This window comes from Gekko japonicus, unplaced genomic scaffold (assembly GCF_001447785.1).
Source record: "Gekko japonicus isolate JY-2015 unplaced genomic scaffold, Gekko_japonicus_V1.1 scaffold568, whole genome shotgun sequence".
In the NCBI taxonomy this organism is placed as follows: domain Eukaryota; kingdom Metazoa; phylum Chordata; class Lepidosauria; order Squamata; family Gekkonidae; genus Gekko; species Gekko japonicus.
Window position 1 is genome coordinate 836,229 of NW_015169190.1, and position 23,989 is coordinate 860,217.

Consider the following 23,989-nt stretch of genomic DNA (forward strand, 5'->3'; position numbering starts at 1 on the left):
TCGCTTTTTATCCTGACTCTTAATTTTAATGTAAAATATTACAGGCAGACTCGCAGCTTGGTTGAAAGCTGATGGGCAATTCGTCTTTAACTATCTTTTACTCCCCCATGTCCACTGCTATGTGGCACCAAACCAGGAAGACAGATGGATTGGAGTATACATTTTAAGCTGCACCAAGTAGCGCAGCCGGTTATTCTGAATCATAAGACGTTTCGAAATCTCTCCGCTCTCACTAATGTGGTCGGAAGGGTAGGCGCATTGGAACCAGAGAGCCTCAAAAGTCGGCAGTAGGGTGAAAAAACGATAAGATCTGAAACTCCGCCTCCCATTCTCTCTCTCTCTCTCTCTCTTTTGGGCCACTTTCTGCAGATAAGGGACCATCTTTATCAGGAAGCGCAGTCCCATCGCTCTGAGGTGGAAAGAATGAGGACCGAAATCTCTGACCTGACAGAAGAGCTTCATCAGAAGGAGATCACTATAGCAACTATCACGGAGAAAGCTGCTCTTCTGGAAAGGCAGTTACAAATGAAATTAGAGATAAAAGAGAAAACGTTAGGAAAACAACAGGTATGCAAACTGAATGAAAAATCGGCACTGGTCAGTTGGCTGTTGCGGAGATTAGCGCCTATTGATGGCCATGAAAACAATTACCTCACAGAATATGAGGAGAAACCGCCTGGCCGAAGCCGGAAATTAGTCCATTTGTGGTCTCGCACTAATATTACCACATCATACAGAAGCAAATAATCCAGACTTCATGTTATTGCAATCCACAAACAGCTTTCCCAAATTCCCATCTGCGTTTCTTCCTGCTAACTATGAGATTTCTTAGCAGTTGGCTCCTAACGAGCGTACCGGCAAGGTAAAAGTGTTTGGGCACGGTGTCCGTAAACCTTAATAAAGAATTCTGAGTACTGTACAGGCCCTTCCTGAATTGGAACAGTTCAAACTGAATGCCTAAATGATCCCTCATTTTTTTTTAAACCCCCCCCCCCTTGTAAAACAAATGTTCATTTTCAAAAAATAGCTCAAGGAAAAAAACCAAAACCTTTCTTTTTGGCACAGTAGTTTTTCCATGTAGGAGGTGTTTTTGTACACAGGGCAACAGTGAAACAGGGAATTGCTCACCTGTTCTGTGGCAGCCTGTTTGAGTTGCTTTCATGCACACAGCGGGGACATCAGCACGGGGGCTGTGTCAGTGTGGTGTAATTGGTCTCATGCTGCAGGGGTGAATGTATAAAGAATGCACCCACACGGGCAGGATGACACATGCAAAAACTCACACACGTGGAATTACTTATGTGTCTGTCAGATTTTCTTCATTCCGCCTATCTTCTAAGAACATAAGACCATAAGAAAAACCAATGTTGGATCAGGCCAAAGGCCCATCCAGTCCAACACTCTGTGTCACACAGTGGCCAAAAATACCAGGTGCAATCAGGAGGTTCACCAGTGGGGCCAGGACACTAGAACTTTATCAAAAGCTCTAGTGTCCTGGCCACACTGGTGGACCTCCTGATGGCACCTGGTATTTTTGGCCACTGTGTGACAGACTATCTATACCTTGTGGCTAATAGCCACTGATGGACTTCGGCTCCATATGTTTATCCAATTCCCTCCTGAAGCTGTCCATGCTTGTAGACACCACCACCTCCTGTGGCAGTGAATTCCATGTGTTAATCACTCTTTGGGTGAAGAAGTACTTCCTTTTATCTGTTCTAACCCGACTGCTCAGCAATTTCATGGAGTGCTCAAGGCCTAATCACGTTACAAAGCCCTTGTGTCGGATGTCCGGCTTTGGCGCTTTGAACGATGGCAGCGTCTTTAGGGTCCTCCGAGAGATGTGTGCCATGAATCGGGGATTAGGAGGGAGCGTGATTGTGCACGCTCCCCCATGAAGCCCATAGGCAATGGGCTTCTAGCCAGGGGGCTTTGGAGAGCCCTACCTCCGGCCGGTAGCCGGTACAGGGGGGCTACTCTCTGCCCTGAAGGTCCTGCCCTGTTTCCCAGTACTGGATTAGAAGCGACCACCGGGACAAGCATTTGGAGGTTTAGCGATTTTCTCTGCCTGGCGTGATCCCAGGGGCCGTCTTAGGACCTGGTGGATTGATTCAAGGATTGATGAGTGAGTTGCCGTTGAAACGAGACACTAAAGCCTAGAAAGCGGAGCGTTTAAACAGACCTTAGAGACTTTGGCATTCTTTCTCGGCTGATGTAAACATCCCCAAAAGTTGGCGACAAGAGGCGAAGAGGGAGGCGGGACCAATGCTTTCTTCAGCAAGGAGGACAGTGGAAAGTTAGGTTGTGATCTAACTATAGACTCTGTCTTTAATGTGAATCATGGGCCCTCTGGTGGCTAAAGTGAGAAGCGATCTGGATCTGTACTAAAAGCAGCTACACTTTTAAAGGGACAGTACGTCGATCATAGAGATATGTGAATGGCAAGGAGACTCTAGGGTTTGGTTCTTTGTGGCTGGACTGGCAAGCTGATCGAAAAGCGGTTTTTTGGCGTAAAGGGGTCGCTACCCTAACTTTATAAGATCCGCTTGCTAGGAGAGGGGTTGGAGTCTCCAATGGGCGTGTTGTTGTTGCAGCAAAGGGAGAGACTCTTTTGATCTAAAACGTTTAAGGAAGCGAAGATGTCCCAGGAAAAAAGGAACTTGGTTTATATCACGAATGGACAGATCCGGACTTATAAAAACTAAAAGAAAGTGGAAGAAAGAAGATACATCGAAGACGGAAGAAGAAAAACGAGTTGTAATGTTCTTGCTGAGGGAACATTGGTTTTAAAGATTTTGCTGGGGGGGAGAGTAAAGCGTGGAGATGCTAATTTTTTCTTAAGGGATGTGTTATGTGTGTTATAGATTTGGAATTTCTCTCTGTTCAGTCAGATAAGCAGGTTTTGTCAACAGAAGCGATGATTGGTGGGCACTCTTCATGTTTGAAAGTAACTGTATAAGAGTAACAACTATGTTTTAAGCACTGTATAACCTCCATTCTTGGGGTTTTAGTTAGGTTCTTTTTACTTTTTTCTATAGATTGTAGACTCCCCCTCCCCAATCTCTGTTGTAGTTTTATAGAAAAGCAAATAAAAAATTCCCCTTCGGGGGGCAAAAAAGAAAAAGCCCTTGCGTCCCTCGTGGGTCTGCCTCAGGTCCCATCAACAGACATGCTCTGGGAGTTCAGTCCTCTGCTTCCAAGCGCACGCTGGCTCCGTTTGGATCGAGACTGTGAGGAGAAGAGTCTTATGCCTTCCTGCCCCACACACACACACACCCAATATCATGACCTGGAATGGTTCCTGGACAAATAGTGATTTCCCCAGGGCTGTTTTGGGTCTGGAAAATGGCACGGGGTAGCCTTCAGCCCCTGCTCTGCACACCTTGTTCCAAATCTGAGTTGGAACCACCCACACCTGAGAATCACATTCTGAACATTTTGTTCCCAGAGTACGTCTGTGAGAAGGACCCACGGAAGACATGCAAGGTGTGCGAGGACTTTGTTAAACGGGCAACTAAGCCCTCTGCACGGCACATGTTATTTCCCACCACTTTATCCTCCCAACAGTCCTGTGAGGTTTGGTTAGTATGAGAGACACTGACCAGCTCAAGCCACTCAGTAAGCTTCACATATGAGTGAGGATTTGAACATGGGTTTCCCCAACTCTAACCTTAGCCACTACGCCACACTGGGTCTCAGATGAAGTGTACCTAAAGGCAGAACCAGTGTGGTGTAGTGGTTAAGAGTGTTGGAGTAATCCGGAAGACCCAAGCTTGTGCCATGCCAGCCCGCTGGGTGACCTTGGGCCAGTCACACTAGGGATGCCAGCCTTGGGACCCTCCGAAATTACAGCTCACTTCCAGACTACATAGATCAGTTCCCCTGGAGAAAATGGATGTTTGGGAAGGTGACCTCCCACTGAGGTCCCTGTCCTCCCCAGGCTCCACCCTCGAATCTCCAGGAGTTTCCCAAACTGGAGCTGGCAACCTTTTATGGGACTTTGTAACCCTCCCTGAGCCCGCTTGAGGGGAGGGCAGGACAGAAATCGAATGAATAAAGACATGAATGCCCCCGCTTCACCCCCTGCCAGCAGCCAGGAAGGCTTGGCAACTCTACGTCACACTCTCTCAGCCTAACCTACTTCACAGGGTCATTGTGAGGATAAAATGGAGGAGAGGGGAACACTGTAAGCCGCCTTGGGTCCCCACTGGGGAGAACGGCAGGGCATAAGTGAATGAAACAAATGTTCAAAGCAGAGATGAGAAACCTGGGATATGCACGCTAGATATTAATAACGCCATTGTCCGTTGCAACACTTAAAATGCAGTCCGAAGCAGAGTTGCACCCTGCTAAGACCATTGACGTCAATGGACTTTGAAGGGTGTGGCTTTGCTTCAGATTGCACAATGAGCGTGTCCAGAAGAGGGCAACCAGGATGGTGGGAGGGTTGGAGTCCAAGTCTTACGAGGAAAGGCTGAAAGAGTTGGGTATGTTCAGCCTGGGAAAGAGAAGGCTTAGAGGGGACATGATTGCAGTCTTCAAGTATCTGAAGGGCTGTCATGTAGAAGATGGAGCGGATCTATTCTCTCTTGCTCCGGATTGCAAGACTAGATCTAACGGTTTGGAGATTACAAGGGATTCGATACCGGCTAAATATCAGGAGAAACTTCCTAACTGTAAGAGTGGTCGAGCAGTGGGACAGACTGCCTCGGGAGGTGGTGGATGCTCCTTCGCTGGACGTTTTCAAGCGGAGGCTGGACAACCATCTTTCGGGTCTGTTGTAGGCAATGTTCCCTCTAATCTGTAGAGTCTTGTGAGCAAAAATGCTACTTTGTGAGCTACTGGAATTAAAATTGTGAGTGAGCAATTTGGTTACTGCATAAATTAGTTTGCTCTGGGGCCATCCTTCATGAGCTAAGACAAAAATGTGTGAGCCAGAGGCTAAAAAACTGTGAGCTAGGCTCACACTAACTCAGCTTAAAGGGAACACTGGTTGTAGGGCTATCTTTCGGCTATGCTCCTGCAGAGTGCAGGGGGTTGGACTAGATGGCCTGCAAGGTCCCAACTCTAACATTCTATTATTCTATGATTCTATGCTTATAATATGTCCTAGAGTGCTTGGAAGGTAACAGGCAAAGAATGGCTCTTTTGTCTGCACTTCAAAAAAATTTTTTTCCTGACACCTGATACTGGGACCTTACCTGATTAGACGTTTCAAGGTTCTGAGATGGAAGATGTTGTGCAAATCCTTTCTGCTTTATCGTTTTATGCTGATTGCTTTACATCCCTTTAGAAAATACAAGATATACTGATGAAGAGCTTGATCTTGACACAGGAAGTTGGTTGGTTAGAATTGTGTACTCCAGAGGAAAAAATGATTACATTCCCATTTCTGTTTCTATGAGTCTAACAAGACCTCCAGTTACAGATATGCAGGAAACCTCTGTTCACCTTCACTCTTAGCCCTTTGCCACAAATCCTGGATTGATAATCTGTTTTGTTTTGTTTTTTCCAAATTGAGCATTTTACATAAATAATACTTTGTTTTTATGTTTCCACAATTCAAACAGTCACATTCTCACTTTGGGTTTTATTGTCTCAGAACTGAAAGGGGGTGTTTTAGCCTGCACTGATCTGTACTCTTGAAGAAGAAAGGCAGGCTCGGCATATTATCTATATCCTTCATAGGTGCTGATAAAGCTTTGGGCAACACACACATTTGTGTTTTTAGTAGAAAAGAGCAAGAGTCCAGTAGTACCTTAAAGACTAACAAAGTCTGTGGTAGGGGTATAAGCTTTCGTGAGCCACTGCTAACTTCTTCAGACACGGCTACAGACAGGCTAACACACCTACCCATCTTCATTCGTGTTTTTAAACCTGTCATTTGATAAAAGCATCACTGATCAGATAAAGTGCAAGAATCTGCAAAACAAAATTTTACCTGAAGACCTTCTTTACGACTAGCATAACTCACACAGCTCTCCCTCTCCCAGGACTGAATAAGCAAGGTCTTTTTTAACCCATTGCCCAAACCATTTAGGATGGACACTTTTAAATCAATTTCAATTCAGGTGCCAGATTAGACTGCTCGTTGTACAAAATGCTTGAATACAGGTATTGACTTGAGTGATGATAATGCACTGTGCGAGAACTGGTCTCAGGTTATTTTCTTTAACTCTGCATGAATAGTTATTGTGGTAGAAGTTTCCATCGCATTACATGATAAATGCATCGGTAAATCTGGTCCCTACTTTATTTCCCATCTTCTGGAAAATATTAGAACCTCTCTGCGCAGCAAACAATATTGATCTTATGCTAGCGCTTTACTGAGGATGCCGGAAGAATGATCTATTAGATATCCTTGCCTCCCCCCATAGAACTACACTTCCCAGGATTCTCTGAGGAGAAGAAATGGTTAAAAGCCTAGGCTGCTTCCACACAGAGATATTTCTCCACCTAGGCATTCAAACTGGGGCACTTTTTTATTTTTTAGCATCCATACAACTTCATGCTGTAATTATCCTCTTTTCATGTTTTTCCAATCCTCAATGTGTTGTTTCCCAAACTTCCTTTACTGTGATGTCCAAGTATGTATGAATTTAAAAATGTTTACTTGAGAGCTACTGTGGTGTGGTAGTTAGAGTGCTGGATTAGGATGTGGGAGATCCAGGTTCAAATCTGTACTCAGCCATGGAAACTTGCTGACTGGCCTTGAGCCAGTCACACACTCTCAGCCTCACCTACCTGACAGGGTTCTTAGGAGGATAAGATGGAGGAGTGGGAAATGATGTAAACCACTTCTTCCACTGTGCAGAATAGTGGGGTATAAGTGAAGTAAATATTGTCTATGGGATTTTATTGTGGATGTTTAATGCTGGCTGACCGGAAGGACTGGTTTGCATTTTCCTGCTCTGCATCAGTGCCATTTTCTCACCGTCAGCCCCCTTTGCAAGCATTATTTTTCCCAACTTTTTTTTCCTGCTGTGGCACCGGAAGGCTTTTTGACAGCTTTCTGTTAAAACCAGTGGTTGCTACAGTGCTATGGTGCTTGTGGTATTATAGCACTATAACAATCTAGCATCACCTATCTATTCCCTTTTCAAAGAAGAAATGAGCCATTATAGTGCAATAGTGCATGTATGGGGGGGAAAGAGCCCAAAGAGGAGGAGCGTTGAGTCACCACGGCAGCTATGACAACCACACTCGCAAGAGCCAATGGAGAGTCACTACAGAGCATCTGTGGAAAGGAGAAGCCAGGGAAAATGTGGAGAAAAGTGTTCAAAATTCCCCTTTGTGGATGCTCTGTCGCCAATGTACATTCTTCTGTGTTTATTGTATGTTTCGTTGTTGTACATCAGTAAGAAAGAAGCCTGAAAAGGGGGCAGTATTAAAAACCTACTGTAAACTTATTGTATACATGTATTTATTAGAAAGACAGTTAAAAACATATAAGGGCCCCATGAAAGCCTCATTACAAAGTGCAAGTGACCTGAACTCAAGGTCCAAAACAAGTGACCTGACGTGTTTCCACCCCTTGGGGGCCTTCTTCAGAGGTCGAACACTTTGAGGTACAGATAGACACATGTTACAATGTGACATATTGCAATGAAATAAGCAATAAGTTAATACTGGAGCAAAAAAGGAAAGTTAAGGAGTGAGATTACAAGACAAGGATACTTATGAGGTCTTTGAAGACGAGAGTCATGTGTCTGTGGTGTCAACATCTTCCAGTTCTGGTCCAGAAAATACCTATGTGATTATCTTAGTCCGAGCTGGAGTGTCCTCAGCAAACAGCAGTGCTATTTGCTATAGTCCCTTCACTGTGTCTTACTATCGTTGTTGTACATCACCTTTAGGTCCAAGGTGATCAAATAGGCACCCATTCTTTCACTTAAAAATTCAGATTTTTAAATCTAATCTAACACGAGATCTTCGTTAGAGAACAGTTAAACTTTTCACCCGTGATTCAGCCATTAGCAGTCCAGCACGGCAGCTCCAGAACACATTCCGAGGGAAAGGGCAAGTTCATGCAGGTGTTCCTAAACGGACGTGGGCCTGCTTCCTCTGTTGAAGTTAACAGGCCTCCTTACACCTCTTGTGTAATGAGGCCCCTCGTTAGCTTGTGCAGGAGCATTTCGCATGTGCCCCGCTCCCACTTTTGCACATTTATGCAACCAATTAACAGTGAAACGAAATGCCCAATAACTGGGCACTGGGCTGTTGGCTAAGGTTATAAAACAGATACGAGAATCTGTAAACATACCTTTGCAATAGATTTTTTTTCACCTCCTGTTTTGGAAAATGGCATTAGAACTGGGTTTCAGTCCCCAATTTCATGCATTTTTATTTGCAGTGAATTCTTTTAATGTCCGGAAACCTTGACCTCCTTCCTGCCACAGTCTAGCCCTTTTAAGTCTCACTCATTTTGGTAGGAAAGAAAAGCTCTTGCTTAATCCTGTCCCATTCAAGCCAGTGGGTTTTTACATTGGCCAGAATGTGCCCCATTTGCTTAAGGGCAGTGGCCACTTTTTAAAAAAGATTAGAACTAGGATTATTCCCCACCCCCAAGAGACATTATTTCTTCAATAAGAGTGTACTGTAATTTTACAGAGACCAATTTTGAAAGAAGCACGTAGTAACGATTTCAGCATTTTTCTGCATTTTCTTTCGGCAAATTTTTTTTAAAAGTGACTTGAGGGAGCACCGTAATGGAAATATTTACAAGTCTGACAGCGAAGGATTTCTTTTATGCCTCTTTAAGGGCAAGGAAATTCAAATGCGCTGAATGATTAAAAAAAAAAACACCCTGCCAAGAAGCAGGCGCTGCCTTGAATGCAGGGTTCATTGAGCGTTTGTAAGATGATGTTTTCATATTACATAGGCTATTATTCCTTCTACCCCATTTATCTTCTTTGCTATTTCTAGAGGCAGTTCCACCGGCATTATCATTTACTATAAATGCCTTGTGATTACATATGGTAAGTAAGTAGCAAAATGTTGCTTTGTGCCTGTTTTCTTTGCTGAAGTGTACGAATTCAATTACGGCGGAGTTGTAAATAAACGGATTCACCCCACCCCCTTTTTTTAATTTCCTTCACCAGATGATAGATTTGTATGAGAAAGAACACAAGGCCAATTCAGATCCCGCTCAGACACTGGTGCACGAAGATGAAAGTTTATGCGACGAACTCATTCAATTGCCAGAGGACACCGAAGCATCTTTCCTGGTGAACTCTGCTGCATACTTCAGAAGGGATTGTGCCAAACACACTGCGATTAAAATGCGAGAAAAGGAAGAGAGGTACCTGGCCGATGCGCAAATAACTATCCTTCTGTCTCCTCTGAACTCTTTTTTTATGTATTCATGACAAGTGGGAGGGATTTGCTTCCTATCTTTTTTGTTGAGAATCATAGGCTGCGATCACACGCACAATTAGCCCCGCCATAGCGTGAACGCTGGGCGGATTTAAAGGGCGCAATCAGACACAAACATCTGGGAAGCGCCCCGCACCCATCGGCAACCCGTTTTGCTCCGCCGCAGAAGCAGAGTAAAAAGACACCAGGGGAAATCCGGTAGTAAACGGGTTGTGATGGGCCACGGATGGAATTTCCTGTGTCTGATCGCTCCAGTGCACTCTCATGGCTTTGGGGTGGTCTGATCATGCCGACTCCATGCCATTTTTTCCCCCTTTCTCAGTATGCGCATCATTGCAAACTCCATAGGGAGCCCTCAGTGTCCTTGTTTAGGCGCATCAGAAACAAACAGCAAAAAAAAAAACCTGACTCACCCGCAGTTGCGTCTGATCATGCAGTGGTGGGTTGTGCCTGCAGCTTCCAAGGACTGTGTGATCACGCAACTGCGGGTCAAATTCCTCTGGAGGAAATAGCCTCACTCCCCCCCCCCCACACCGGTGTTATCTCGCGAGTGTGACCGCACCCATAGAATCATAGAGTTGGAATGGGCCATATAGGTCATCTAGTCCAACCGCTTTCTCAATGCAGGATCAGCCTTAAGCATCCCTGACAAATGTTCATCCAGCCGCTGCTTGAAGTCTGCCAGCAAAGTCCATCTAATCCTGCATCCTGTTTTCAGAAAAGACCAACAAAGATCCATTCTACACAGGAAGATGGGATTTCCAAGACTGGAACCCCAGATGCTCTGTGGCCCTAAAAAGTAACGGTGAGGGGTGTCAGAGCAATGAGGCTGTGGGGATTCAGCTCTTTCGCTTGGATTTCCCGGATTCAAATTGCCCCCTTCATTCTTGTAAGCCTCAATCAGGAAAAAAAGACAGATATCTCTATTGTGCCTGTATTTCTCTCCAGATCGGGTCAGGTTTAAAGCAGCCTGAGGAGCTAGTTTCAATGAGGGAAACAGTGCATGGAGAGAAAAGCTTTTTAAAGAAAACCCTCCAGTACTGTGGCCACCATCCGTATTAGGGGCTCCATAGCTGCATTATTAGGGCAAAATAACACACTGGAATTCCTAGATGATCAGACTAGGGTTGAGGATAAAGATCTGTGATCAGAACTCCAGAGTTTGGTGCTAAATGGTTGTAGGACGCTTGTTATATATTGGGACTGGAACATTCCAGGACTGTTTCTACCAGAGACTGGCTGAGCTTGGAGCTCTAGAACAATAGCCCACTAGGACTCTGGAGGTGGCCAATGAGGAATTAATGGTTCTGAGAATGGCCTATCGTTGGTAGTTCTTTGGAAAGTGGGTGGAGTTTGCATGCTATTTAAACAGGGCCATTGCCCTGGCTTTTCGCTATTTGTTCTTGCTGAATCACTAATAAAAGAGAGCTGATCACTAGGCTTGGGGTTGGACCATCCATGGAACCCAGTATTTAACAAAACTGATACTGTTATTGTGGCTAATAGCTGCTGATAGACACTGTTTCCCTGATTTTGTCTGGTCCGTTCTTCAAATATAATCTAGTGACAATCATGCTGTCATTTGGTAATGAATTCTATTCATCGGTGTTTGTTGTGTGACTTGCTTATTTTGTCTGTCTCAGATATTCACATGATAATAGCTAGTGCATAAAGTTAAAAAAAGAAGTTAAAACAAAGGTTGGCAAAGGATGATGGGTAGAATTTCTGTTCAATCTAATAGGAAGAATATCGTCCATTAAAAATGACTTTGCAAGACTTCAATTAAAAATTGTTGGAAAAAAAAACACAAATTAAAATCTTACAGACAGTTAAATTAAAAAAAAAATGCCAGCAACGTGATGGCAGTATCTCAGGTGCCCTAAATTGTCTGTAGTGGGATGTGTTTTATATATTCACTACCTAAATAAGGTTTACTCTTCTAGCGAGGAAATTCATACAAAGTTAAAATTCCTAACAGCAACAAATGGCAGAAGGTATCCACGGGTGCCTCCAGTGCTTGGCATATGCTGACAAGGAGCTGGGTATATTTTAGCCTGGAGAGGAGACAACTGAGAGCTGATATGACAACCATCTTCAAGTACTTGAAAGGCTGCCATATAGAGGATGGTGCAGAGTTGTTTTCTGTTGCCCCAGAAGGCTGGACCAGAACCAATGGGTTGAAATTAAATAAGAAGAGTTTTCAGCAAATTAGAAAGAACTTCCTGACAGAACGGTTCCTCAGTGGAACAGGGTTCCTCGGGAAGTGGTGGGCTCTCCTTCTTTGAAGGGTTTCAAACCGATGCTAGATCTCCATCTGACAGCGATGCTGATTCTGTGAACTGAGGCAGATCATGAGAGGGAGGGCAGGAAAGGTTTCATCAGTGCTCAGTTCTCGTGGCTGTTTCTTACACGTCCAGGGCAATGCTGATCGCCACTTTGGGGTCAGGAAGCGATTTTTCTGCAGGCCAGTTTGGCTGGAGATTCTGGAGGTTTTTGGCATCTTCTGGGCTTGGAACAGCGGTCACTGGGGTGTAGGGGGAGGCCTCAATCAAGCAGAACAGCTCCATTTTACAAGCCCTGCAAAATTGCATTAAATCCCGCAGGGCCCTGATCTCCAGTGGGAGCATGTTCCACCAGGGTGGAGCCAGGCTGGAGAATGCCCTGGCCCTGGTCAAGGCAAAGCAGCCATCTCTCGGGCCGGGAACTACCAGCAGATGTTGCTTGGCAGAGCACAAGGCTCTACAGGACACATAGGGGGAGAGTCGGGGTGATTGCGCAGATGTCAGCTAACTAGTGGATCTCCAGCCTCCTGGTGCCTGTAGGTGTAAGGTTGTAAGCAGTGAGCCACGTGATAGCAAGCGTGCCATAGAATGTGGAATTACAAAATCCTATTTTAAGTGCATGCTTTTCTTTTTAAAAGGTCCAGCTTCTAGCCCTCAAGTTTCTCCTAAATACATAAAAGAGGCCTAGAGTAGCTGAAAAGACCAATGTTAAGAAATGCATCTTTGTGCTCACACTGGGCTTCAGCCCGTCTCCTTGGGCCCAGGGTTCTCCCCCCCCCCATCTGTTATGTATGCCTTTGTCCACCAACTTGTTTTTCCGTATTTCCAGCGTCCTTTCAGTTTTGAAACAAAAGGTTAGGCCAATTGGCCTAAGACAGCGGTCTTCAATATGGTGCTCACTGACACCTTTTTTGGTGTTTTTAGAAAGTGTTTTTAGAAAGTGGGCGGGGCCAAGTGAAGCTGTTGCTCAGCAAGGCTTCTGATTGGCCACCAGAGATTTGATTGGCAGTGCAGATTTTTTTTTAAATGTTGCTTTGGCAACAGCTGCTACCACAGCACAAGGGTCTTCACTGTGTGACTGAAGGTAAGCCGTGGCAGCTATTTCGAAGCTGTGCCCACCACACTGTGTCATATGTCTCTTCTGTGCATGGAACAGGGGTCACTGGGGATGTGGGGGGGGAGGTATTTGTGAATTTCCTGCATTGTGCAGGGGGTTGGACTAGATGACCCTGAAGGTCCCTTCCAACTCTATGTTTCTATGTTTCTAATTGCAGAGGTGCCCACAGGATGTAAAAGGTTGTGGACCCCTGGCCTAAGGTCACCCAGTGACATTCCATGGCCTAGTGGGTGTGAGAGCCCGTTTGGTGTAGTGAGAGCCAGTTTGATGTAGTCTTTAAGTGCGCGGACTCTAATCTGAGAGAACCGGGTTTCCCCACTCTCCACTTGCGGCTGCTGGATGACCTTGGGCAAGCCATAGTTTTGTCAGAGCTGTCCTTGAAAAAGCAGTTTCTGTACACATTTGAAGTAATAAATAAACAAACAAACAAACAAACAACACTGCTCACAGGGTGTCTGTTGCAGGGACAGGAAGGGAAAGGAGTTTGTAAGCCGCTCTAAAACCCCAAGTGAAGGGCGGGGTATAAATCCAATCTCTTTGTCTTCTGAAACTGGATCTCCCAGATCCCAGTCCAACACTCTAACCACTACACCACACTGGCTCATCTTGGGTGAACTTTTAGAAATGCAGGTAATATTTCACAGCTCGACCTTTTCTTAGTATATAGAGAGGTAAGAAATCAGGTGAATGAAGCATTTAACTGGAAAACAAGACGTTGCGCGATATGCAGAGTACCTAATGCATGGAGTTATTGTAGAGAGCAGCAAGGCATGTATGGCTCAATGTCTTCGAACTTCTTCGTCGCTGTAGTTCCCATGATGGCAAAGTACTCCAAGTGAGTTTGACCCCCAGCTGCTTTTATACAATGACACTTCAGGGCACTGTAGTTTATTGTAGGCTTGCTCCAGCCATGCCGCTGCAATTACATCAATTATAGCGGGAGGCAAACCAATGAAGCCGAGCTCACCGCTATTCTTCATATATTAATGTGAGGGAGCGGGCCATTCCGTAATAGTCAGGGAACGATCGTAATGTGATCATAATGGGTTTCATGACCTGAAAGGAAATGCAGCTTTGATGGGAACTGCTCAGCTACCAACCTCCGCCAAGGAGGGAAAAGGTGAGTTGTCCTAATAAACGGCTCTCCTTGAACGGTCGTCTTCGGAAAAAGTGAATGTAGGGGGGGGGAGTGAAAATCTGACTCTCTTTGCACTGATCCTGCCCATCAGATTGTCATCGTCATCACAACTCTGTCAGGATCATTTATGTAGACAATCTGTGTTACAGTTTTTCTTAACACAGATATGAGAATGCACTTATGTGTTGTTCATAGACCGTGCAGCTAGGGTACCATTCGCAAACTTCCAGTATGGGATCCCCCACCTCCACACTCTCGTTCCCACCCCTGCTGATGTTTGCCGAAGGAGAAAAAAGGGGGAAGAGAATGGCATCTGTCCTGGAAGTGGCCTAACTTTCAGGTTACACTCTAGGAATCCCCCCAATGGCTATTCTATTTACCAGAGAGATTTGGGGAAATTCCTAGAGCATCATCTGGGAGTGACATCACTTCCCGGTCGGTTCTTACTCCCCCATAAATCTCCCAGGGGTTGTGGGTGGAGGCCTGGCAACCCTAAGTGCAGTCCAGTGTTCCCTCTAAGCTGAGTTGGTGTGAGCTAGCTCACAGTTTTTTAGCCTCCAGCTCATATATTTTTGTCTTAGCTCAGGAAGGAGGGCTCCAGAGCAAACTAATTGATGCAGTAGCCAAATCACTTGCTCACAACTTTAATGCCAGTAGCTCACAAAGTAGATTTTTTGCTCACAAGACTCCACAGCTTAGAGGGAACATTGGTGCAGTCCTAAGCAGAGTTACACCCTTTCAGTCCCATTGATTTCGGTGGCCCTAGAAGGATGTGACTCTGCTTAGGACTGCATGATAGATATTTAGATGATGATCAATGAGGGGGAGGGGCTTTTGAAGCAGCGCTAGAGGAAGACCAAGATTCAGCTCCCAGCAATTGCAGCTAAAGAATGTCAAGTAGCACACTAAAATCCTGGTGAGCTGCTGCCAGTCAGAGTAGGCGACACAAGCAAGATGGATCAGTGGTCTGATCAGTATAAAGCAGCTTCATGTATTTGGCTTCTAAGAAGAGCCACAGCCCAGCTACAGAGCATGGGCACTGCGTGCAGAAGGCCTGTGTTAATCCTGCCATTTCCAGATAACATACTTCACATAGCAGCCATTGGTGCTGCCTGAGATCCTGGGGAGCCACCTACCAACCCCAGTTGGTGATGCTTAACTAAATGAACCAATCGCCAGGCTTGATGCAAGGCATGTCCTTATGTTCAAAATGACATACGCTCACCTGCTCCAAAATCTAAGTATAAAGCTCTTTTTTGTCTCCTTCTGAATAGTGTATATGCTCAAAACACGTAGAGACTCCTGATTCATTTGCACTGTGCTGCCTTTGTGCTCTTAAATATTTTAATTACACCCGTTGGTCCAGTGGGGAGAAATCCAAAAATGAGAGTCATGTAATACTTTTCTATTAGGACGTGTCGAACTGTCACAAAATAGTGAGGGCAATCTCTTGAGAATTTAAAATCTAAATATATGAAACATCTATTGCTTCTCACTTTGAGGCATCCGACCAGGGGCATCGTACGTACATCTTCAGTGGGCCAGACTTCTCTACAGATGGTGCAGCAAGCTGAACACACACACACACACACACACACACCGCCTGTAGTTTCCGAACTGTTGTGCTGGAGAAGTCCCAGGATAGAATTCTGAGCAGTTATTTAATTTAGTGCTAGATGCACACGGCAGGTTTCCTGACGGCACAGAGTTTTGATAGAAAATCCCCCCCCCCTTTGTGCTTGACTATTACAAAATTTTCATTTTGTTCGTTCTTGAAGGAAGCAATGGTTCGGGGAAGCTTTCAGTATCACAGACAAGAATACATTCGAGCCACAGGGCTTCTGTGTGAGGCAGGACGTGGCGAGCTGCTGCTCCTTACTTCTTTTTAACTAGACCCGTGGTTTTCTGCATTCCAGTGGGTTGCATGTTCCCCTGCTTGTCCCATTGATGATGAACAATTCCATGAAGGAGTCTCAGTGTGGCTTACAATCTCCTTCCCTTCCTCTCCCCATAACAGACACCCTGTGAGGTAGGTGGGGCTGAGAGAGTTCTGAGAGATAAATTGACGGACCCAAGGTCACCCAGCTGGCTGCATGTGGAGGAGTGGAGAAACAAACCCCCTTCTCCAGTTTAGAGTCCGCCACTCTTAACCACTACACCCCATGAGGCTTAAGGGGTCAGCCCCTTTTCACTAGCGGGCTCTTGCTGTTCCTTGGCAATCCTGCTCCCATCCTTTGTCCTTAAGTTCTTCTTTTAAAAGGATTGGGGACAGACAGGATGCCAAATGTTGGAATATGTAATGTGTAGGGTACAAAAGAAGCAGTTCCTACAGGGAGACACACAGATAGGTCACTACCATCTGCATTCTGTTAAATATAGGTCCCGGTCACACGGGCCGTAAAATGTGGGGGGGATGTTTGGGCCGGAGCAAAATAACGCGTGGCCGCCTGATCACAGGTCCCGTCGAGGTCCCGTGGGTAGGGGCGAGGTGGCGATCACACAACGATCCTGCGGTGCGGCAAAGAAGCGGCGCGGCGCGATCTCACCAATGGCATGCGCGATTCTGCGGAGCAACAGAACTTTTGCTTTCCTCTTCGTGCGCATGCGCCGTTGGGTGCTTGTGCGCATCCTGTGGAGACTTGGGGGGGGAACTGTTTGCGATGGGACATGGACGGGCGCCGAATGCCACGGACTATCAGCGGAAACGCGATCAGATGCCAGCCCTTGCCCCACGGTTTCCGGAAACTAGTACCTCGGAGGTACTAGTTTTTAACCCCGCATCTTTGGCGGGAAGCCTCGGGTTCGCCATGGGAGCTCTACGCTTCCCAGATGTTGCGGTGTGATCGCGCCCAGAAAATCCGCCTATCATCCGTCTGAGTAGCGTGGCTAATGCTCTGTGTGACCCCAGAACGCAGTCCTCAGGCTTCCTTATTTATTTATTTATTTATTTATTAAGCCATTTATACCCCACCTTTCCTCTTGGTTCAAATCAGCTTACCACAACAGTTAAAACATCCCCAGCTTAAAAAAAAATAGCAAGCCCCAAATCTCTCCTCCTTCCCTTGCTAACTTACCTCTCTCTTTTCTATGCAACGGTAATAATCCCTAAAATAAACTGCTTCGTTTTCATTAATTGCCTACACTTCTGTGCACCGTCAATAGTCAATCTGCCAGCACTACCAACAGGAGTCTCCATCTTTGCTGTGGGTTTGTCAACCTTACCAGCCCTCGAGCTCTTTCTTGGCTTTCGTAGGATCATTAGGGTGGTGTCTGAAGACTGCTGCTCTAGGAGTTGTCCTTGTCTTCATGGGTAAAAGCATTGATCAGTTCATATTCCAATCAGAAAGTAATCAATAGATTACCCAGTTCAAACTCCCTACTCTTAAGACAGTATATCTTCAGCTGGAGGTAGATGTAAGGATAACAGCCAAGAGGAGCTAAGCCCCAGTGTAGATTTTAAAAAATCAGTAAAATGGGACCAGCCACTGCTACAGTATAGGTCTCTGCCAACCCCTGCCCTAAGGTTGCAGAAAAACATTATGTTTGACATGAAAACTAATTTGGGGGTAGAACCCACCCCAAACCAAAAGACTGAAGCCTGTGCATGCACAGATGTTGGGGGCATAGACAAGTTGTAAGCAGCAATGGTGAGGAGGGAAGAAGCCCAAATCAGACATGGAGTGGGAAAAGCCCGATAGAATTTTGTCTCTCCCACAAGCCATTTTGTGCCCCCCTCTTATCAATATATCTTATGATCAATGTGGCCCCATCTGTGGATACTTAAATCCATGGACCGGGGCCACACTGAGAGCAGGGAGACAATGCAATGTATGTCGGCCCTGGGGGGATGCAGAGAGAGAGAGAGAAAGATTTCTTTCTCTCAAGGATTCACCTTGAAAACTGCTAGGTCACTCAGCAAGGCTCTGAGTGCCGTGAGGGGGAGCTTCTGATCTGCTTTCCCTCCCACAGAAACGGAGCAGTTTTTCTAGCGAGTCCCCTGGGCGATTCTGCATTGGCTTTTCCCTCCATCGTTTTACCAAACCCACCTTGTAACAGAAATCCCCCTCTGCATTGCAGGCTGCTTCCACTTTCTCTGATCATCTGATTTTATGGTACCCTCTACACTGCATGTCGCTTTCATTTTCTTTGATCATCGAGTTTTACGGTACCTTCTACATAGATGTATGGCCATTCAGGGGTGACTTCGCAGTCACTATGGCGTTGCCCCCGGGGTATCTGAATGTGGGTTTGAGCTGCAGCTTTTCCTCAGTGTTGAGAAAATGTGGAGCGAATTCCAGATGCAGAATCGCCCGGATAGGCTGGGATGCCTCCTCCCCACAAACTCCTTCCTCGTGTTGTGTATATATCCCAGAACTTCCCTGGGCACATGTTACATTCTGAATTGGCCCATTTAGCCACTCCTGTTAAGGGTAGTCATAAATAAGTCTGCTCCTCTCTTGTTTAAAATGTATTCCTTCTTGTCCTCTCCGCATTGCAAGGTTGTGCTTAGTTTGTGGGTCTCTTGCGGAGAATGTTCTGTATTTAGTGCAGGGATTTCCTCATTAAGACACACACACACACACCTGGAGGTTTATGGCTGCAGAGAATAGGTGACCTCAGCTGTTTGTTCTCTCACTGCTTCAGGGAGCAGGCAAACGGCACCTGTCCAAATTCCTTCACCTACAAAATAATTAAAGATAAATGAGCCCTCATTCTGAAAGGTTGGCTACTCTTAGCTTAGTCATTAGGCTGAACGATGGCTTGTTTAGTTGTTTGCTTTGCTTACTTCGAGGCTGCGCTGTCAGCCCAAAGGTACCCAAAGCAGCTTATAAAAATGTGAATAACTGTATCAGGACAAATTAAGAAGAAGAAGAAAAGAAGAAGAGGAGATTGGATTTATACCCTGCCCTTCACTACCCAAAGGTGTCTCAGAGCGGCTTACAAACTCCTTTCCCTTCCCCTCCCCACAACAGACACCCTGTGAGGTAGGTGGGGCTGAGAGAGCTCTGAGAGAAACTGCTCTTTTTCAAGAACAGCTCTTATCAGAACTACGGCTTGCCCAAGGTCATCCAGCCAGGTGCAAGTGGAGGAGTGGGGAATCAAACCCAGTTCTCCCAGATTAGAGTCCACACACTTAACCACTACACCAAACTGGCATTAAAATACATATTTTAATGTCAGTTTGGTGTAGTGGTTAAGTAGTGGTGTAGTGGTTAAGTGCATTAAAATACATATTTTTCAAATGAAGCTGCAATTTAAAAAAACAGACAGATATAGATGCCAGAAGCCAAATGAGGCCCCTATCTTGGACCCAGTGGAGGGCAGGCTCACCCTGATCTCCAGCCCACAAGAGTTGGAGGCTGGCACAAAGATTGTTCTGCATTGCAGATGGCAGAATCAAATCTGTATGTGCACCTACCAGATTGTTTTAATTTTGCCCTTAACTTTCTTTGGTGTAGGTGAGCCAGTTTAGTGTAGTGGTTAGGAGCATGGACTCTAATCTGGGAGAACCAGGTTTGATTCTCCCACTCCTCCACATGCAGCCAGCTGGGTGACCTTGGGTCAGTCACAGTTTTCTCACAGCTGTTCTCTCAAGGGCAGTTCTCTCAGAGCTCTCTCAGCCCCACCTACTTTACAGGATGTCTGTTGTGGGGAGAGGAAGGGAAGGAGATTGTAAACTGCTCTGAGACTTCGAGTGAAGGGCAGGGTATAAATCCCATCTCTTATTTTCTTTATCTCTAGATGTTTATACCTCATTTTTCTCCCTACTGGGGATCTAAGATGGCTTACAACATCGTTCCCTTTTCTAGCATCTTCAACCTTACCTTGAGAGCTGGTTTGGTGTAGTGGTTAAGAGCGGCAGACTCTAATCTGGAGAACTGGGTTTGATTCCTCACTCCTCTTCAAGCAGCCAGTCGGGTGACCTTGTGATTGCAACCCGCTCTGAGACTCCGAGTGAAGGGCAGGGTATAAATCCAACTCTTCTTCTTCTAGAACTTTTGTCAACCTGCCAACTTTTCAGTGAAGCATTTCTGAATCGCCAACATTCTGCTTCTCGAGTCTAAGCTGTGTATTCCAGAGGAGACCATGTTAAAGCCAAGACTAGCAGCAATACACCTGTCCAGATCTTAGAAAGGGGGTCTTGTTAATTACAGCCAACAACTGCCTTGGCCTTTTAATGCCACAGTGTGATATTTTAAAACCTTTTGTAAGGTTATATCATTTTGGTCCTCCCTCTTGCTATTCATTTTATACAGAAGATGTTAATAGAGTCTAATAAAAAAAAATGAGGGATGGCGAAGCCAGCGTGAGGCATAAACTGCTTGGCAAGAGATTATTTTAATAAGCAGCTTGAACTACACCTCCCGTCTCATATCTTTCCCCTGCTACCAGTTGCAGTTTTTAGAAGTCTCATTAAAAGCATTTCTATTCTTTTTCGCAACGTCGGTGTCCTTCGCTGACGTGGTATGAAGAGCCGGCGCGTTTCAGATGGTGCCGAATAAATTAATATTCCCTTAAATTCAAAAGCAAGAGGGCAAGAACGGGAAAAGATGTAAAGATATCCTGAGCTCAAGAAGAAATAATTTGTGTGTGTGTGTGTGTTGCTCCCACTCGTTTTTAGCCAGTCATCTGTTGAATCAAATAGATCAAATATATCATTTAAAAATTGACTAGCTATGTTTTTTTTTAAATATTTTCAGCCACTTTCTGAAAATGGCAGCAAACCAGATACAGTTTGGGTAGAAATGCTGGTAGGAAAGCTAATGCGGTGGAACATTGGGGCAGTTCTGGGCAGCAATTCTCTGGCCGCAGTCCAAGGATTTCACAGTAATTATTTGGAACCTGCAGATTTACCTTTCTGGGTGAACTGAAATCTTGATTCAGAAATGGCCGATGATTACATGAAATGATCATCTTGGGCCGTTTCACCTCCTATTTTGCCCTGTGTATGATTAGAGCCCTGAAGAGACATATTTACCAATCTGTTCCGCCCAGCCTGTGGGACAGAAGTATCCGGAGACAGCAGGCAGGTTTAAGAGCAAGCGACATGTTACGTGCCAGTGTGCGTAATGATGTCCTGACAACCAGTCTTTGCAAACAAAAACAGCTTCAGGGAGGACGTGCTCTTTTTTATGGAGAGAGGCCGCTTAGCGCTTTCCAAGTGTCAGTGTGCAACCGGTGGGGGGAAAGAGCTGGGAGGGAGAGCTGCAGTAGACAAAAGAGTACTGAGGGAAAGGAGTTTGCATCCCCTTCCCAGGCCCCTTCTCTGGGCAAAAACAACCCAGCGGTGGGACGTGACACACATTGGCACATCATGCCTCGGAGGCTCCTTAGGTGAGCGATATGAAGCTTGTGCACGCAGATGCCGTTCAGGAGCCACTGCCCTCAAGGAGATCAAGTGGTCCGTCCTCCACGTTTGACAACCCTGTTCGCAGCCTTACACACACACACACACACACACACACACGCCAATGTTCCCTCTAAGCTGTGGAGTCTTGTGAGCAAAAATTCTACTTTGTGAGCTACTGGCATTAAAGTTGTGAGTGAGCGATTTGGCTGCTGCATAAATTAGTTTGCTCTGGAGCCATCCTTCCTGAGCTAAGAAAAAAATGTGAGCTGGAGGCTAAGAATACTGTGAGCTAGCTCACGCTAACTCATCTTAGAGGGAACACTGACACATGCATATATATATATATGCCCAGTAGCCCCTTAAAGACTAACAAAATTCATGTGAGGTATGAGCTTTCGCGAGTCACCGCTCACTTCTTCAGACTCACAAAAGCTCATACCCTGTCACAAATGTTAGTCTTTATGGGGTTGCCAGGTCCTACCTGGCTGCTGACGGGGAGGCCCCCCCCCGTTCCTCCTTTGCGCTCGCACCACGATGATGTCACTGGAAGTGATGTCATCGCATCTCCAACGTTTAGGGCAATGCTCTAGGTTTGGGGCTAAACTCGATGGGGTTTTTTTGGCCTCAAAAGCAGAGTTTTGCCCTAAGCCTAGAGCATGGCCCCCAACGTCGGAAATGTGATGATGTCACTCCCGGGTGACGTCATCGCACCGGCAGAGCCAGGAGGGGGCTTCTTGGGGGTGGGCTTCCCCGCCGGCCAGCTGGTGGATTGGGGCTCCTGAAATCTGGGGATCCCCTGGCCCCACCGGGGAGAACGGCAACCCTAAGTCCTTAAGGTGCTGCTGGACTCTTGCTCTTTTCTACTGCTACTGACAGACTAACACGACTACCCATCTTGACATATGTGCCCATTATCGATACATGGAGGAGGTCAGCTGGCCAGGGATCAAGCACACCTGCTGATACAGATGCACGTATGACCAAGCCAATCCTGTCGGAGCAGCCAATTTCTCCTGCTAAAATCCTCCCGGAGGAAGTTAATTTTCACAATCTACCCTTCAGGCTCCCAACCCCCTTTTGTTTAGCCCATTCTTCAGATGAGTTTTGTAGGAGCAGAATTTCAGAGGGGGAAACCAGCACCCGAGCACCTGCCGCTCTGCATGCCTGCCTAAGAAAAGGCATGGACCATTTGCCTCAGGGTGTCAAGGCTGAGAGATCTGTCTCCAGCCTGTAACCCTGAAAAAGGCCCTCCGTGATCACAGAGCCAAATTTAACCGAGGCTGGGTCCGGCAATTCACAGCAGCACACGATAAAGCAAAATAAATCTCTTTTTTAAAGAAACTGAAGAAAAAGACTTTTAAAACAGTATAGTTCCTTCCAGTGGCAGTTCCAAATACCTGAAAAATAAGAAAACTAGTTCTCTCGCTACATTTACAGAGCCTTCACAGTAGGGATGCCAGGCGTGGGTTGGGAAATACCTGGAGACTTTGGGGGTGGAGAGGCCCCACCTGGAGCCTGGCAACCCTACTTCACAGGGTAGCTTTTAACTTCTCCTCACTTTGGCAGATGCAGTTCACAGCGAGCAGCACAGCTCCATGTAGACGTAGCAGAAGGCAAAGCAGATCACACCCAGACAGGGCAAAGGGAAACAGGATAAGCTAAGGATTGTGGCCTAACAGCACAGACCTCAGATGGTCCTGGCCCCGCCCCCAGCAGCATACCTGCGTCACTTCCGGGTTATGTGGATGCGGTGCACGCGCTCCAGACAACGGCTGGGAGTCCCCCGTTCCGGTAAGTTTCTGACTTGGCAACCCTAGGGGAGGGCAGGGTTTGGGGGAGGGTCCGATGCCATAGAGTCCACCCTCCAAAGCAGCCATTTTCCCCAGGGGAGCTGATCTTTGTCAGCTGGAGATCAGTTATAAAAGCAGGACATCTCCAGGCCCCACCTGGAGCCTGGCAACCCTACTTCACAGGGTAGCTTTTAACTTCTCCTCACTTTGGCAGATGCAGTTCACAGCGAGCAGCACAGCTCCATGTAGACGTAGCAGAAGGCAAAGCAGATCACACCCAGACAGGGCAAGGGAAACAGGATAAGCTAAGGATGTGGCCTAACAACACAGACCATATTTTATAGAAATGGGGGGCCGTAGACCTTCTGACCCTCTCCAGCCAATCACTGGGCTGTCTCCGAGGTAGATTCTGGAAGAAGGGCCGGATTCTCTCCCCCTCCCCTCTTCACTCCGCTAAAACTGGTGAGCTAATTAGTAGGCCTGAGAAACGACCTTGAAGATCTAAGCGTCTGGGGAGGAGGGGGGGGTAGCTGACACCTGCTGCTGACAGATCAGAGGGGGAAAAATGTGTTAAGTGGAACTTTCCTCAGGAGATGTCTTCTCTTTTGACATGTTTACACAAAAAAAAGGGAAAGGGGAAAGTGGCAAGAGTGGACACCCCCTGAGTTCAGGATGCAGCAGAGGTGGTCTTCGTTCAGGATGTGATAACACATAAATGCTCTCATACCATATGCTGATTTGGGGAGGGACCTGTCCTCAACTGATGTTGTGGTTGCCCTATCAAATCCACCTGAGCCTTGTTCAGGTCCTCTGATCCTAGCAATCCTTTTAGGGTTGCCAGCTCCAAGTTGGGAAATATCGAGATTTTAGGGGCAGAGACTGAGGAGGGCAAGGTTTGGGGAAGGGGGGATTTCAATGCCATAGACTCCACCTTCC

General features: G+C 46.2%; 1 protein-coding gene across 1 annotated transcript in view; it reads left to right on the forward strand.

The window, feature by feature from the left end:
• Positions 1-23,989, forward strand: part of CCDC67 (coiled-coil domain containing 67) — an 88,620-nt gene that overhangs the window by 46,175 nt on the left and 18,456 nt on the right. The window contains exons 8-9 of the mRNA XM_015416229.1: positions 370-567; positions 9,102-9,301. Coding sequence (XP_015271715.1) covers positions 370-567; positions 9,102-9,301 — 398 coding nt within the window. The remainder of the gene's footprint in view (positions 1-369; positions 568-9,101; positions 9,302-23,989) is intronic.